Source organism: Macrotis lagotis, chromosome 1 (assembly GCF_037893015.1).
Source record: "Macrotis lagotis isolate mMagLag1 chromosome 1, bilby.v1.9.chrom.fasta, whole genome shotgun sequence".
In the NCBI taxonomy this organism is placed as follows: domain Eukaryota; kingdom Metazoa; phylum Chordata; class Mammalia; order Peramelemorphia; family Peramelidae; genus Macrotis; species Macrotis lagotis.
Window position 1 is genome coordinate 558,005,042 of NC_133658.1, and position 18,586 is coordinate 558,023,627.

The 18,586-nt window shown below is 36.0% G+C and overlaps 1 protein-coding gene across 2 annotated transcripts in view; it reads left to right on the forward strand.

Annotated features, from left to right (window-relative positions):
• The first annotated feature begins 4,685 nt into the window (after positions 1-4,685).
• DZIP3 (DAZ interacting zinc finger protein 3) overlaps positions 4,686-18,586 on the forward strand; it is a 120,791-nt gene continuing 106,890 nt past the window's right edge. For both annotated transcript variants that reach the window (XR_012474072.1, XM_074214440.1), the window contains exons 1-2: positions 4,686-4,812; positions 14,507-14,598. Coding sequence is in view for 1 of the 2 variants with exons in the window: in XM_074214440.1 (XP_074070541.1) it covers positions 4,809-4,812; positions 14,507-14,598 (96 nt within the window). In the remaining variant the exon portion in view is untranslated. The remainder of the gene's footprint in view (positions 4,813-14,506; positions 14,599-18,586) is intronic.

Below are 18,586 nucleotides of genomic sequence, written 5' to 3' on the forward strand. Positions count from 1 at the left end.
AAAACAATCTTTAATGTCAATCATCCACAACAGTTGCTTTTTGGGAATCATGTTAGGAGAAGGTAATCCTGGTTGTAAAGCACCTTTCCTGATTTCTTTTTTATAGCAAACACAGGGGTGTTCCAAGGGCTGTGACCCTTTTCCACATGCCCTTGTTCTAATAGTTACTTAATTATATCTTTTAAGGCTAAAATCTTTTCTTCTGTAAGGGGCCACTGTTCCACCCATACAGATTGTGGATTCTTCCAATTTAACATTCCAATTTAACAATCAATTCATTAATCCTTTCCAACTCAACAGCAGCTCCAATCAAAATATCCCTGCTAATTTTTGCCCCAATTGACCCAATATATATCTCTTCTCCATAATATTGTAGGGAGTCCTTCAATTATGAAAGGAATGACAGTCCCTGTTTGGGTGCCACATGTTAGGTGCCTGCCTGCTAAATTATACATATTCCTTACTTATTATTTTATTCTGGTGAACACTTTAGAGCCAAAAGACAAAGTTTGCAAATTCTCTATTTAACAGAAAACAAGTGCTTAAATACCCCTCCTTATCCCTGGTTTCTCCCCAACTCTTTAAGTAGCCAATCAAGCAGATGTTTACTCTCTCAGGCTAGTACTGCCATACAATGTTGCAAGTTTCTTACATTTGTATACCAAAATCTTAATATTACTTTTAAGGTTTTTTTTCTTTTAAGATTTTCAAAACATGGGTCAACTAGGTGATGTAGTGGATAGATCACCAGCCCTGGAATTAGGTGAACCTGAGTTCAAATTCAGACTCAGATAATTAATACTTACTTAGCTGTGTGACCTTGGACAAGTCACTTAACCGAATTGCCTTGCAAAAACAAAAAATCTTCAGCCCAACAAAACCATTCCCTTACCTCCTTTAGAGTTCTTACTTCTTTTCCAGCACTTTCCTTTCTCACACACATTTTAAAACTCTTTTTAAAAACCTCACGACCTTTGTTTCATTTCTTCCAGCACTTCTGATTGACCTTCCAAATTATGTTTTACTTTGCCTGCAGGTATTTTTGAGCTATCCTCTTCTTCTGGGTTTGATTCCATGTTCCTGGCACCACAATGCATCCTTTCAGTAAGAGTTTTTTTGGTTTACTCATTCTTCCATACTTACTCCTCAAATTGGAACTGTTTAGGTAGGGTCAAGATATAGGTGAATCTAGGCTTCGTTGCTGTGGAGGGAGGGAATGTTATAACTTTGTTTTGGCCATTTTTGTTTTTTTTTTAGGATCCCATAACTTCTATCCTTAGATAACGAGTCTGTTGTTCAAGGCACTCAGAACTTAACAAGTTTTCAGTGTGCTCTAAGTCATCTGATCAAGTATCAAGTCTGATCCTTGACCACTTGGTTTGAGTTTTTCCAGTTCTTGACCATAGCTTGAGTTTGGACCACAAAGCCTTAGATTTGTATCTGGTTGGATCTCCACTAGATTGCTACTGTCCCTAGCCCTAATCAACTAGCTGTATAACTGTAGATTCAGAGACAGTACATGAGTCTCTTTGGTCTGAGCTCCCTACTCTTTGTTACTCAACTTCAAGCCTTAGGCGAGTTTGGAGGCTGTTCTGAGGCCACCATCTCAGGTGGAGCCAACAATTGTTGCTAACTGGTCCCTACTCTTTGCTCAGTATATAGTTTCATCTGCAAGCTACAGTTTACTCCTTGCCCTAGATCATAGCTGGAAGTCAATCCCAACTGTCATCTAACTCTATGGCTAGATGTTCATTGCTAGAGATTGACTCCTATGAATTTTCTTCAATAGCTAGACTAGGTGTCTCCCCCAATCCCAGTTTCCCCTCCATCCCCTTCCTCTCCCCCCCGCCACATCTTTACCTTGAAATACAAGTTCGGATCAACCTTATACTCAGCTGTAGGTTCTCCCTTACTCTTGTCTCACCCCCAAGATTAAGTCCTGCTCCTGCTCCCTAAACTAGAAAAAAAATGATTCACTATTCCCACCCCACCTCCCTTGGATTTCCTGATCACTACTTTAGTACTTGTGTAATCTTTGACAGAGGCTTCTTGACTATTTCATGAAGAAGATACTCCATTTCTGGGGTCTGGGCATTTTGTTTCTCTCCCAATCTTGGAATACACTTCTACTAGGCTAACTTCCACTACTAACTTCCTTAGAACTTGCTTTATGTTATTTAGTTGCTATACTCTTCAAGACCTCATTTCAGGTTTTCTTGGAGTGATTTACTATTTCCTTCTCCAGCTCATTTTATTAGTGAAGAAACTGAGGCAAACAGCATTAAGTGACTTAACCAGGTCACACAACTAACAAGTGTCTAAGCCTGGATTTGGACTCAGATCTTCCTGACTCCAGGGCTAGTGGTTTATTGATGGTGACTACTAGTTGCTAGTAGCTTCTTTTAAGCTCTAAACTCTTTTTTTACTTTCAGAAGTCTTCAACCCCTCTTAATTCTTCCTTCTGTTAATTATTTCATATTTACCTCATATATAATTTGCTTTGCATGTATTTGTTTGCAAGTTGTCTCCCCCTTGCATTATAAACTCCTTAAGGACAGAGATTGGTTTTTTTGCTTCTTTTTATATCTCCAACACTAAGCATTGTGACCGGCACATTGTAGGTATTCAATAGATATTTATTAATTGATTGTTGGAGTAGTTTGAGACAAAAAGTAAATTGTACTGCTTCCTGTTAATGCCTCCCTTTTGGCTGTTCTCCTCAGATCTGTATATCAAAGAATGTGGCACCTGGTACAAATACAGTTTTGGAGAGGAAACCCCTGAAGTTTTTTTTTCCTTGAGAAAAAACATAGTCAACTTTTCTTATACCCAGGAAATATGTTCCCCTTGGTCTCATGACTTGATCTGTTAATGTTTCTTTTTCCCTAAAAAAGTTCCAGCAGAGAGGTTTAGCATTTTAAATTAAGATTATAGATTATATGACACAGCCCACCAAGACTCCTATGAGTTAAAAGATGTTGTTTGTCTTTCATTTTCTTTTCTCTTCTCTTTTCTTTTTTTTTTTTTAGATTTTTGCAAGTCAAATGGGGTTAAGTGGCTTGCCCAAGGTCACACAGCTAGGTCATTATTAAGTGTCTGAGGTCAGATTTGAACCCAGGTACTCCTGACTCCAGGGCTGGTGCTCTATCCACTGCGCCACCTAGCTGCCCCTTGTCTTTCATTTTCAAAGGGGACCAATGACATCATGGGATGATGCTTTACTTATGGGTAAATTGGATTTAAGTGAGTCAGAGTTGCATAATCTCAGACTCACTTTCTCTTCCAGAGTCACTAAGTCCAGTGGCAAAGAGAAAAGTCAGCCAGACTGGTAATGGCCTGTGATGAAGTGGATGGATTTTGGCAACTTTGATGTCTCTCTAAGTAAACACTTCATAGCACCTGCTTCAACTGTGTTGAAGACCATTGGAATAAATTGTTTGCATCTATCCATTCCAGTGGATGAAGACTTCATATCCCTAACTCACTAATAGGTTTGAGGTTCAATAGTTAACCTCAATCTCATTTTAGTCCTGAAACTGAGGTGGTTTATTGGAGTGAGGTAGCTAGGTGCACTACAGCTTCTTGGAGCCACGGGTGAGAATTTAGTGCCAGGTGAATACCAAAGGTAGATAAACAGAACTGAAAAGGACTGGGCAAGCCCCTTACACCAGAGGTGTTAGTATTCTTTGAAAACCTTAAACAAGGGCAGCTAGGTGGCGCAGTGGATAGAGCACCAGCCCTGGAGTCAGGAGTACCTGGGTTCAAATTGGGTCTCAGACACTTAATAATTACCTAGCTGTGTGGCCTTGGGCAAACCACTTAATCCCATTGCCTTGCAAAAAAACAAAAACAAAACACCCCCCCCCAAAAGAAAAGAAAACCTTATACAACGATGGGGGGTGGGGTGGGAGCCTGAGTAAAAGATAGGCTTCAGCTGAAGCCAAAAATTAACAGTAGAGAGGAGCTCCATAAATTGGTGCCAGAAGACTATACATGTATGAGAATTATCAATGGGCTACAGAGCTTGTACAAAATAACCAGTTTGCTCAGTAAGGTTGATAAGAGAGCAGGTCTGCTGAACAGTGATGAAATCAGTATTATATAAATTCTTCAATTAATGTTAATATTTTTATTATTATTAACATGACCCTTCACCAGTGTAGTTATGAGTTGCCCTTCCGTTCTAGAGTACTAGACATAGTCCTATGTGTGACATTCCACATTGGCACCTTTGTATATTTACTCTTTCCATTAGTAGTGTCTGTTCCTAAAGAAGAATGATCTCCAGATATATAGGGGAAATGTTTTGTTGCTTTTCTTACTTTGATGTTTCACAGAAATTTGAATTATCGTGTCTTCTTGTTATCTAATAAAGAGGAATCTATCAGGAGGAGCATTTTATGAGCTTTCTGGAATTGAGATGATCTGTCTGGTGGAATCCATTCTGGGGAAAGAGGTGCCTCCAGGTGCTACAGATAAAATCACCTTAGTGCTCTTTAATATTCTAGGTGATCAGGTAGGTGAGGCGGATGTAGGTTATGAATTTTTTTTTTAAAGGACCTTAGGTTGTCCTCAGATGAGACATTCATCACAAGCTTGACTGGGAGAGCACAGGTTGCTGGGAAGGGGCGGGTCCCTCAAGTTCCAGGAAGGAGGGCTCTGCTAATAAGACCAAATGAGTTAGTTTCAGTTTCATACAAGCTGGAAAAGTCTGTCCTTCTGGTGTGACCACAGTAACGAAGCCCAGATCCACCCGCATCTTCATCCTTCCCAAGAATTTTAAAGACTTTCTCTCATTCAATCCTGGGATGGGTAAGAACATTTTTTGTGATTTTTAGCTGAACCCTGTTAAAATATTTGTCTAATTAATTCCTTCCAGTTTCTAGGAACAAAACCCCCATGTGGCTGCTGCTCCGGCTACTGCTGCCCAGCAATTCTGGTCCTAATTCTGGGCTTCTGAAACTGTAGCAGATCTATATTCTGTAGTCAGTAGATGAGAGAAATGGGGATTTGTAGAGGAGTGGAGTTTCCTCTAGAGCACTTTTCACTGGATAGTTTCACCTCAGAATATTTATTTATAAAAATATACCCTTAAGTCTCTTAATTCCTCTTTCAGTCATTCCACAGTGGCTTAGTTATTTCATTTCTCTACCCTTTTACAATTCAGCCCAATCTTAAGAGTATTTGGGGTGGGGGGAAGAGGAGACTGGGAGGTGTGTGAGCATGGTAACCTCTATTTCCTTCTCGAGTTTGGAAACTGCTTTTATTGAAGACGCTCATTCCTGTGCTTCAATCCCCCCAATTCCCCTACCCTCCAATATTTCCCTGAATATTCCTCCTCTCTTTTATAACTTGCTGGTGCCTGTCATGAACAACAGCAGATTGAAAAAGAGCTTGGAGAGGAGAAAGTTTGAACCTCCAGTTAAAACATTTTAGGAAATGAGCTAGTTGCATTTTTGCATATTGAAATCCTTCTTGTCCCTCATCAGCAATCAAACCAGCTCCTCTGGTTCTTATTGTAGGTTTTGGAAATCCAAGGGAAATTTCAAGGAAAACATTTTCATCACATGATCATGATGAATCCTTAGGACTTTTGTCCTTGCCCTAGCTGGTTTTATGATTGAAATGAAGAAAAAAGTTTATACCTCCTCCTCCTCCCCGAAGTCACCCCGGCTTTCTGCCTGTACACACACACACACACACACACACACACACACACACACACACACACACACACACACACGATTCTAAATAGTTAAAGATGAGAGCAAGAAGTGTTTCATTCTAGGGGTGAGGAGGAAGGTGTGAACTATTGGAAGACTTTAATTAGCACTGAGTGAAAGGAAGTGTGCTTGGGGCTTCGGGATGGGGGGAGGGAAGAAGGATCAGCAGAAATCCTTAAACCATCTGAAAATTAGCCAGTTCTGCAGATTCAGTATATGACACTGAACAAGTATAATAGTTAAATGTGGTGCCTAGGGGAAATCCAACAGGGAGGCTTTCATTATGAACCCATGCATACAGTGAAACCTAGCTCCTGGAAAAGTCTGAATCCAGGAACATTTATTTTAATAGACCTTCATGAAGGCTTGTGCCTCTGCTTTGGTTTGTGAAAATATGGTCCCCACAGAAATACAGGGTTTCATGCCAATGAAGTTCTTTCTTTCATATGTTCCTCCCACCATCTCAACACCTGTTGGGTAGCTGCAGAAAGTTTGGTTCAGACTTTAGAATTACCATTTGTATATTATTTCATAGAGAAGTATAAGATGCAGAATAGTTATAGATCAGCAATGATTGAGGGGGCAGTCATCTTTGGTAAATGAAAATGATGTCATAGGACCTAACTACCTCTCCCCCATCCTGGGAGGTAAGTAAATAGGCATAAGTATATTGATCTGAGAGTGTACCTACCATGATTAATATTACTGATTGAGAAAAATAGTTTTTAGTTTCAAATAGTTGATTTTTAAATCAACCTTTATTTTGGGACATAACTTTATAAATTGGTAATTCATGTAGCAAAATACCTAATAGGCAAAAGATACAAAAGACTGCAGGGGGCAGCTAGGTGGACAATGAACAGAGCACAGGTCCTGGAGTCAGGAGGATGAGAGTTTAAATCCAGCCTCAGACACTTAATAATTACTAGCTGTGTGACTTTGGACAAATCACTTAACCTCATTTCCCTCCCCCCCCCCCAAAAAAAGACTGCAAGTATAACTTGAAGTTAGATGTTATCTCACAGCTTCAAGAGAAAATGGAGACTTGTGAAGTAAGAAATCTGTCTAGTCTCATAGGCAGAACCTAGAAATAAAGAATTCTGCCTTCTTGATCTCTAGGCTTGCTGGAGCAATGTGTTCAGTTATTTTTTTAAGTTATGTTCCACTCTCTTATGTCCCCATTTGGGGTTTTCTTGGCAGAGATACTGAAGTAGTTTGCAATTTCCTTTTCCAGATCATTTTACATATGAGGAAATTGAGATAAAAAGGATCAAGTGACTTGTCTAATAGTCATACACTTAGTGTCTGAGGTTGGATTTGACTCAGGTCTTCCTGACTCCAGGGCTAGTTCTCTCTATTCACTTCAAAACCAAATTGTGGGGCAGCTAGATGGCACAGTGGATAGGGCACTGGTCCTGGAGTCAGGAGGACTTGAGTTCAAATTTGACCTCAGACACTTAATAATTACCTAGCTGTGTGACTTTGAGCAAGTCATTTTATCCCATTGCCTTGCCAAAAAAAAAAAAGAACCAAGTTGTGCCTTCTTGATACTTCCCCTTCATCCCTAGGATCTTCTCTACCATACCACTTTCCCCTGGGGGTGGGGTGGGAAGAGCTGTCTGGGAAGGAAGGAAGGAAGGGAAAGCTAATGCTGCTTTTTGGGTAGGACAGATAGGGAAGGTACTGTGACAGAAATTACTATATGGATGTTACCTGTCTTGAGTTCAGGGTAATCAGTGGATCTAGGTCTTGTAGGCTTGAGAGTGAGATCATCATATTTAATATTGTTTACATGAGAAAAATACTTTTCAGAGTTCTAAACAGTTGGCCTGTGAATCAGTCTTTGGCCTTTGGCCTTTGATTACAGCAGATAATAAAAAAGTAATGATATTTATGCCAAAAGAAATACCATATATATATATGTATATATATATATATATATATATATATATATATATATTTGATTATCTTAGTTTCTTTATTAAATAGTTCTTTGAGTCCCTCTGACAATGAGAATTTTGAATCACAGACTAGTTTGATACAGCTTTCCAAACTGAGATATTCTGCCTTCTTATCATAGATCATAGAAGGAATCCCAGAGACCATCTAATTCAGCTTCCTCATTTTACAAATGACTTACACAAAGTCACATAGGCAGAAAATGATAGAGATAAAATTTGAATCCAGGTTCTCAGAATTAGGAATGAGTGTTTTTTTCATTATACTATGGTGTTGCTTAAAAAGCAGCAAAACAAAACAAAAACACAAGGTCAGCATTGAAAGTTAGGATGAATTTCATTTCATGTTCAATGGATCTAGAGTTAGTAGTCAATTGAATTGATGACTGTAGGGAACCCAGATATACTTTATGACCTTGGGCAGAACAGACATCATCCTCCTGGGTCTCAGTTTCCTCATATGTGAAAAGCAGAACATTTTTTAGGAACATGGCTAATAGAGAGATTTGTTTTGCCTGTTTATACATATTTCTAGTGGGTTTTATTTTTCTTCCCTACTCAATAGATGGGAGTAGATTTGGAACTTCATTTTAAGTCTCAACCAAAATCCCTTCTGTACAGAGTCCTTTCTCTTTTCTCTCTTAAATTTAGAGCCTTCCTTCTGTTGTTTTCCCATTTATCCTGTATATAGCTTGCTTTGTAAATATTTACATGTTGTCTCCCCTTTTAGATTTTGAGCTCCATGAGCGCAGGAACTATCTTTTGCCCCTTTTGGTATCTCCAGCACTTAGAACAGGGCTTGGCACATCATAGATGATTAATAAATGTTGATTCATAGGAATTACAAATAAATTTATATTTTTAAACAATAAGCAACAGCATAATATAATGAAGAAAATAATTTTTTAAAATACAAATAAATTTGTATTTTAAACATTAAAATTTCTAGATAATTTGTAATTTCTTTTCTAGTGCTAAATTCTGTGATCTTTTGACTTAGAAATTTATCAGTTTGTGGAGGATGCAAATAAAGATCAGAATCTGCTGCTCTTAGAAAACACATTTGTTCTTTCACCACATCTTTGGGAAATTGGAGAATGATTCAATGCAATTCTTCAAATCCAACTCGAGGGCGGATGGTAACTAAACACATATTGTCAGATGTGTCAGAGCATGCTCTATTTGGGCCTCTCCCAAGGACAGAGTGGTTGATGTAGTTTGTTTTGGTGACTGGTTTTTAGGGAGGTAAGATTTCCTCTTTATTATCAGATCTGTCAACAGGGGGTCATTACAGTACTACTTCTAAAGTCACCAAATGAAAGCTCTTTGCAAGTTTTCATCATACCCTTCTCATATGTGAGTATCTTTGGAAAAATTTCCTTAGCTCTTTATGTTCTTTGGGTGAGTAACCAGCCCCAGCTAGATCTCCACAAGCTCCATGCCCATATTTATCATATTTATATAGAAGAATCAATGCTAATTTTAAAAATAATTGAGATCTGAGACTCAAATTCATCATCTATAGTATTAAACTTATTTGGCTAATTGAACTCTTTCACTTTGGTCATACAAACCAGCATCTGTGTAATGCTTTTTTATCTTCTTTATGAGATTTTTTTTAGGGATATAATATTTCTTCATAACTTTATTTAACATTGATGCTGTGATTATTTGTATTTGTCTCCCCCATTAGAATAAAATCCTTCTGAGTAATAATAATATGATGCTAGCTTAGCATTCATATAAACTTCGAAATTGGGAGTATATATACCCATATAGACATTTTGTGTGGGCATATGTGTGTGTCTATTTTTTATTAAATCTTCACAATAACCTTGTTAGGTAAATAGTGTTATTCTCCACATTTTTATGGACGAGGAAACTGAAGCAAAAAGAAGTTCAGTGACTTATCCAAGGTTACACATGGCTAGTAAGTATCTAAGACAGGATTTGAATTAGGTCTTTCTGATTCTAAATTCAACTCTGTTTCCATAATATTACATCTTTCCCTCTGAATAAGGATTGTTTCATTCATTTTACTTGTGTCCCCAGCACTTAGCAAAATCCTTGATAACTTGATGGGTGTTTAATTGATTGATTGACCACATTTCCCCAAAAGATTAATTATGTGATTATTTTGCTTTCTTGTACTGCAGGACTATTCTTGTTATATCTAAGCTGTATGCTTAATATGAGGGCAATTTTCATTTGGGAGAGGTAGCAGAATTCTTGAGAAATTATTATTCATGACTTGGGAACTCAGACTCTTTTTTAATAATAATTTGTTATGTAGAAATGATAGAGAAGATAGAAGTAAACAGGTTTGTTGTGATTTCATTTTATTTTTAAAGAATCCATGGAATAGCTTTAAAGAAACTTGGTTTTTTCAAGAATCTAGTATGTAAACCACAGGTGCAATGACTGAGCTTGAACTGGTCAGAAATGTAAGATCTTAAGCAAATCATTAAAAATTTGTACTCAGTCTTCCTCTTTTTCTTTCAGAAACTTAGTGTGTATGCAAAATTGATGCTTAGTACATATATGCTTATTGTATAATTATTTATTAAGTGAAGTAGCAGGGCATAGTAGAAATAGCACCCATTCTTGGTGTCACAGTCCCTAAATTCCAACGCTCCTTCTTGCACTTATTGATTACCTGGGTGATCTTAGGCAAGTCACTCTGGGCCTCAGTTTCTACATTCATTTTTTACAAATATTTTATTTATTTATTTTTCCAACTACATGCAAAAATAGTTTTTAACTATTATTTTTGTACGGTTTTGAGTTGCACATTTTCCCCCTCCCCTTAGAGAAAGCAATCTAATATCGGCTATGCATGTATAACTCTGTTAAACATAAATCCATAGTAATTCTGTTGTAAAAGAACAATCAAATCAAAATGAAAACAAAAAACCATTAAAGAGAAAAAAAACACAAAATACCTAAGACAACTTTTAAAAACTGAAGTAAGACTTGGTATGCATTTTAACTCCACAGTTCCTTCTCTGGATATGGATGGTATTTTCCATCAGAAGTCTTTTAGAATTGCCTTTGATTATTGTACTGCCAAAATGTATAAGTCCATCATAGTTGATCATCACCCAGTGTTGCTATTAGTGTATACAATGTTCTTCTCCTTTCTCTCATTACTTCAAGCAAGTCTTTCCAGGCTATTCTGAAGTCCCATTCTGCATAACTTATTAAAGAATAATAGTGTTCCATCACATTTATTTACCACAATTTATTCAGGCATTCCCCAGTTGTTGGGCATCCCTTCCATTTTCAGGTTTTTGCCACTATGAAAAGAGCTGCTTTAATTGTTTTTGGACATGTGGATTTCACTTTTTTTAATTATCTCTTTGGGATACAGACCTTGTAATGGTATAGCTTAATCAAAGGGTATGCATAGTTTTATTGCCCTTTGGTAATTTCAAATTGCTGTCCAGAAAGGTTGGATCAGTTCATAACTCCATCAACAATCTTCATCCATTTTAAGAAATATTTTATGTTTGAATTGAAGAAATTTACTTTATGGACAATTCTTTAGGAGTTGGTTTATTCCAAAATGTGACTTACATTTTAATCTTTTGCAACAACCTAGTAAAATCTTAGGTTCTATACAAATATACAGAATCCTAAACTGTATGGTAAAAGGGGCTTCTCACATATGGATAGAAGTGCCATTATTCTCTCTAGGACAGTGGAGGTATAATACAGCATCCTATTTTTTGGATGAGAGAGGATAGGTCTTTGCTAAGGCAAATGTGCTTGGATGGGAGAGGATGGCAAAATGGCCTAGATTACAGTCCTGCAAAGGGTGTGTTAGATTGTAAAGCTCTTGAGGATTAGATTGTCTTTTTACCCAATTTTTGTATTCCCAGCACTTAGAATAGTGCCTGGCTCAGAGCAAGTACTTAATAAATATGTATTGATTAATTGGTCATCCAGATTATTTTTGGTTGTAGTTAGAGAACAAATTTTTTTTCAAAACAAGCCATTACTCAGTTAACAAATGGTCAAAGGATGTGAAGAGGCAATTTACAGATGAAATCAAAGCAATCCATAGTTATATAAAATATTGCTCTAAATCACTACTTATTAGAGAAATGCAAATTAAAGCATCTTTGAGGTGCCACTTCACACCTCTCAGACTGGCCAATATGATCAGAAAGGACAATGATCAATGTTGGAAGGGATGTGGGAAATCTGGGACACTAATACCTTGTTGGTGGAGCTGTGAACTCATCCAACCTTTCTGGAGAGCAATTTGGAATTATGCCCAAAGGGCAACAACAATATGCATACCCTTTGATCCAGCAATACCACTACTGGGTCTATACTCTGAAGAGATCATGAAAAAGGGTAAAAACATAATGGTACAAAAATATTCATAGCAGCCCTGTTTGTGGTGCAAAGAATTGGAAATTGGCTGAATGTCCATTATTTGGGGAATGGCTGAACAAACTGTGGTATATGTACATTATGGAGCACTATTGTTCTATGAGAAACCAAGATGGATGTTAATTCAGAGAAGTCTGGTAGGATTTGCATGAACTGATGCTGAGCAAGATGAGTAGAACCAGAACACTGTAAACCCTAACAGCAACATGGGTTGAAGATTAATCTTAATGAACTTGCTCATTTCATCAGTGCCACAATCAGGGACAGTTTGAGGGTATCTGTGATGGAGAATACCATCTGTATCAATAAAGAATTGTGGAATTTAAACAAAGACCAAAGACTACTATTATTAGCTTTAACTTTAAAAAAGTTCTCTTATTATGTAATTTTGTTATCTCATATTTTATTTATTCCTTAAGAATATGATTTCTCTCTCAACACATTCAATTTTGATCGATGTATAATATGGAAACAATGTAAAGACTATCAGACTGCCTTCTGTGGGGGGAGGAGGGAAGTGAGACTAGGGGGGAAATTGTGAAATTAAAAAAATGAAACTAAATAAAAAAATAAAAAAATTATCTTCATATTAGAACCAATAACATCTGAAAAGAATGTTTGATTACTTTTTTTCAAACTAACTACTGTTCGGTAGTTAGAAAGCAACTTTACTAAATCTATTTCTGTCCTTAAAAAGAAAGGTACAATAATTACAAGAAGTTTTGGGAGTCATCACCACCCATGTAGGACAGCATAGATAGGTAGAGTCTTGTGGGAGTGGTTAAATTGATTATTTAGTCTCAGGGTACTTTACTATTTTGCTTGGGCACAACACAAGTTATACAATTCTCTGATTGACTTAAAACAGGCAAGTACAGGTCAGGGAAAGAAAGCCAGCTTGTCATGATTGCTTTGTTCTCTCTGACTCCTAAGCCACAGTCTCCTTGGAAAAAGGATTTATTACACATATCATATTGATCAACATGAGATCATAATTATTTCTATGGTACAAACAGGACATAACACTTTAAATTTTTACTAACAGAAGCAGAGAAAAATTTGAGTAAATTGAAGGATGTCAGATAATGGCAGTTAAGTAGGACCATAAATGAATTCAAAGCCTACCTCAGATACCTACTTAGAAGCTGTGTGACCCAGGGTAAATCTCTTAACTACTTAAGCTCGTTTCCTCATCTGTAAATGGGGACAATAATATTAACTATTTTGCAAATTGTTGTGAGGAATAAAAGAAATCGCATGTATAAAGTCTTTGCAAACTTTTAAAGGGCTATATAAATGATAGGTGTTGTTGCTGTTATGTGACTAGGAAGGTTAAATATAGTAAGATACCAATACTACTCAAATGAACATATTACTTCAATGCAATATTTGGTTAATAAACACCAACTCTTTGAGGGCAAAGGTTTTGTATTTTTGTCTTTATTCCCCCCCCCACACACACACACACCTTACCTCACCAGTGCCTACCATAGTGCCTGGTATGTGTTTAAACATAAATTCCCATAAACTTTTTATTTGGAACTGTGATTCAGTAAATGTAGGGAATTTTTACTGGTGAGGAAACATCCTCCTATCAATGCAGAGCTTCAATTTATAGATTTATAGAGTTCTTCCACATCACTAATATGTTTCAACAGTTATATTGGAAAGTAAGATCTTTCTGGTTTCATGGCTGCTATCTTTAGGATGCTATGCTGCTTCCTCTTGTGCACTTGGTATATAGCACATAATACAGGTTTGTTAAATTGAACTTGGCTTAGTTTGTGCATTTTTTCCTCCTATGTCATAGGCCATTACTGTATTGGTTTCCAATTTGAACCATTGTCTGGACAAGGAAATTAAAAAATAGCAGATCACTGCTTTTCCTATATTTGCTAATTGTTTTTCAACATCAGTTCACTTTAGATGTTGATCTTAGAATATTCTTGAACACTAATTATTTCTGAAAAACCTCATTACCTAAAAAGGATGAGAGCTTAGAGGCTAAATTAAAGGGAAACCAAATAATCAATTTTTTAAATAGGCTAGGTTGTTTAAAATACATTTTTTTCAGACTGGACAATCTCTTCAGAAAAAAGCAATTTCAGGGAATCATTCCATTCAAATTAACTTGGAATCATCCCTCAATGTAATCTTTTTTTGTTTCCTATTATATAACTGCTAAAGATGCAGGGCATTTTGTATTAAGTCTTTGTGGTATCTACTAACACCTAGTGATGAAAAGACAAAGATTTTTTTGCTTTATTCCAGTTTCCCAAAAAGATTTGATTTCTAACATCAACTATCTTTTAGTCAGGATAGTGAAGCCTTGGGGACTTTCACATAAGATTGAAACAAGTCAGGACCTATGAAGTTAACTAAGATGATTATATTTTATGTTCTGAATAAACTTTTCTTTTTTAGCTTCCATTGAAACTAAAACTAGAAGTTTACCTATGAAGAATAGCAGTAAGAGAAAAACTGAGAGAGAAATGAAGACATCAGATAATCAAATGGTAAGAATAAATTTAATTATTTTAGCCAGTTGTTAAATTTTCAGAAAACATTAAACAGTGAAAGTTTCAGATAACAGTAAAAAAGTTTGATTGGAATTAGAAATCAGTTGAACTTTCTATTTCAGCATGTTATATAATTTTTTATGAAGTCCTTTCCCTGCCTTAGTAAATAGATTATTGCACAGTGAACTTAACTGAATGCTCCTTTGATAGTTGAGAAGCTTGTTCTGTATCAAGGTCAGTATAAGAGTGATATTTTCTTTCTCAGTGGGTGAGGGTGGTTTTACAGGAAGGAGAGAAATTAAATTAAATTAAAGTTTAAAAAGAGTGGAGTAAGGAATGAATTCAGTTTGGTCATTCTGCCTGTGGCTAATTGAGCAGTTAACTGGTTTAAGCTTCAATTTCCTCATCTATAAAATGAAAATTATCTTGTACTTTTTACTTTGCAGGATTGTTATGAGGAAAATCCTTTGTAAACCTTAAAGTACAATCTAAGTGTGAGTTTTTATTCTATTTTATTCATCTCTGTAGATTTAAAGGTAGAAGTTTTAGCATACTGGGTCGAATCTTAGCTTAGAACATATCTTGAGAATAGATTTTAAAAAATCCCTGGAAGTTATGTGAGCTTTTTCTGTTGTTACTTGTACCTTTTGTCTAAATGTATAGTGAAGCATAACTTGAGTTCCATTTGCTGGTTGCTACCCATTATGATATTTTCCCTCTCAGAAATGGTAGTCTGTTGACAGCATTTAGTAATGAACATGCTCTTTCAGTAATTGTTGAATGAATGGATAGATGCTAAAATTTAAATGTATAGTTTTCCTTTTCTTTTTTTCATCTGTTAATATGACTTCCATCTCCACAGGAGAAAGATAAGTTTCAAAAACCATCCTTTAACTTATAACTCACCAAGTCCCACAGTCAGTGGCAATACAATATTTGGTGGATCTTATGATCTATGCAAATATTAATCATATTGATAGTCTTATTATGACGTTTAATCCTAATTGCTAGTATATGGATTGCAAAGGAGAAGCAATGTGTATTGTTGTGGGGAAGTATATAGCTATTAAATTATTAAGTAACAATAAATCTAACATTCATTGGCTACATGACTACTTATTTATTTGTCAAGACAACTGGGATTAAGTGACTTGAGAAGGATCACACAGCTAGTAAATTGTCAAGTGTCTGAGGCTGAATTTGAACTCAGATTCTCTTGATTCCAGAACCACTACTCTTTCTACTACACTAACTTGATGCTCCAACTAAATGACTATTAAAAAGAACATACCATACTTTAAATAAGAAAATAAGTGAATTGAGTTAAAACAAGAATTATGGGAATCAGATTTAGAAAAGAAAAGGATTTATAAACAACTACATGGGTCAGAAGGAAAAATTATTGATGTTACAAACTACTACATAATAGCATCAGTTTTCTAAAGATTGTGAGCCTAATATTATGAAGGCATATATGTTTTGTTTAAACTAAATATCAATACATAAATGATATGGAGGAAAATATGTTACAGTTTAAATTCTAACTTGAATAATGGTTATTATTATTATTATTGGTTTTTGCAAGACAATGGGGTTAAATGATATGTCCAAGGTCACCCAACTAGGTAATTATTAATTATCTGAGGCTGGATTTGAACTCAGGTCCTCCTGACTCCAGGGTCAGTGCTTTATCCATTGCACCCCTTGAATAATGATTATTAAGAAAATTGCAAGGTAACAGTTAAAACAATGTTCCATTTAACATTTATCCTTGGCTGTATTTGAGATAATGAAATACAACTTACAAGGGTTGAAAAAAATCTTTATTTGATTGATCAATTAATAAGCATTAATAAGATCTTCTTTATTGTTCCAAGGCCACATCACTAAAACATTACTATAAATCATCACTCTATTGAGATAACTTTATAAAACATTTGATGAAAAGAATCACAAACTTTGAGAATTGTAATGACCCTTCTCAGCTATCTAGACAAATCCATATGATAAAGGTTCTTAACCTGGAACTTGAACAGATCTGTTAGAATTTGAGGGACTGTGTGAATTTGGGGGAGAAAAAACTACATCTTAATTTTCATTAATTTTAGATTTCCTTTGTAATTCTGTGTGTTTAAAAACCATAATTCTTTTGAGATATAATAGATTTCACTAGACAGTCAAAAGGACCCATGGCACAAAAAGGTTAAGCACTTATGCCATTACCACTTCATCCATCATCTATTGGTTGAATGCCATATAACTACATTACAAGGCAAAATGTGGTTGTTGTTGAGGGAAACAGGAACATATGCAACTGAAGATGGGAAGAGGAACATGCAAATTTGGACTGAAGAGAATCAAGGAAAGTTTTATTTAAGTGGTGCTATTTGCATTGAGTCTTGAGGGATAAGTAGGATTTCTATAGGCAAAAATAGAGGGGGGGGAACAGTCCAGAAAGAGGCATCAATATGAACAAAAGTTTGGAACTGGGAGGGAATGTGTTTAGAAAAATACAAATATTCTAATCCAGTTGGAATATAGTATACATGGTGGGGAACTGGAGATTAGTGAATAGCATCATAAGTTTAGAACCAGAAGGGACCTCAGGGTTTATCTAACTCAACCCTTTAAGAAAGAAACTGAATGGTTAAATGATTTGTCCAAGATTACATAGGTAATAAGAGATAGCTCAGATTTGAATCTTGGTCCCTGCCTCCAAACTAAGTGTTCATTCCATTTGATCACACCAGTGATGTCTCCAAAAGTAGGTTTAGGGGTTAAAATGTGAAGGGCTTTGAATGTCAGATTAAGGATTTTACCGTATTCATAAGGGAAGTTTTTAAGTTGGGACTCAGAGATGATCAGAATTGTCCTTTAGAAATTTGTTCTTCCATGGTGTGTGGGATTTCTTAGATAAAATTGACATAATTAGATTTGAATGTTGATAACTTATTAACTGATGCAAATTGAATTGAGCAGAACCAGAACAATTTATATGTAACAACATCATAAAGCAAAGTCAACTTTGAAAGTCCTAGAAACTCTGATCAACATAATGACCAGCCATGATTCCAAAGCACTTATGATGAAACAAGCTACACATTGCCAATTAAAGCATCAATGAATTCAGAGTTCAGACTGAAGAATCTTCCTTTCCCTTCCCTTTTGCTTCTCTTTTTTTTCTTCCCATGTTTTGCATGACTATAAATATTTGTAATAAGTTTTGTTTTTCTTGTTTTTTTTTTCCAATGGGTAGAGGAGATGAAAGGATAAGGGAAGGAATTAGGAACCAAAATTAAAATAAAATAAAATTTAAAAAAGATAAAGCTAAAAAGACTTAGATAAGTGTATACAGTTGTTGTGGGGGTGAGGAAGGAGAAAAATTAACCTCGATCCTAAAACTGTTGAATGCAGGTGATTAGGAGAATGGTGATACAAGGAAGCCAGAAGAAGCTAGTTGGGGGCTTGAAAGTAGAGATGATAGTTGAGGAGTTGTTTTTAACAGAAATTGAGTTGAAGTCACTGGTGAGGCATACAGATGGTGATAGCAAGTAGTTAAAACTACATTTCTGGCACTCAGAAGAGTGGTTGAGACTTGAGACAGATTTTCTCTGTTTAGGTGATCTGTGTAGGAGCCATAAGAGCAGATGAAAAGAAGAGGACTTTTGATAAGAATCAGCTACTTTTAGTCATAGAATTATGAAGAGAAAGAAGAGACATTTTTGATCACTTGATGATCAGTTGAAGGAGTTAAAGGACTGGGGAGCAGGGAGTGAAGTTTTTGAGAGAAGTTTGGATCAGGCCAAGAGAGACTTTACAGGCTGAGAAACACTGGGTGGGGTAAATGGTGTAATCCTTCTGTCTGTATTTGTGCCAGTGCCTGTCCCCTTAGCTTCTTTCAGTGAGATCTGGGTCCCTGTGCTGAAGTCATGAGGATACTTTTTTGGAAGGGATCAGTAGCAAATCTCTCAATCCCTGTTAACCA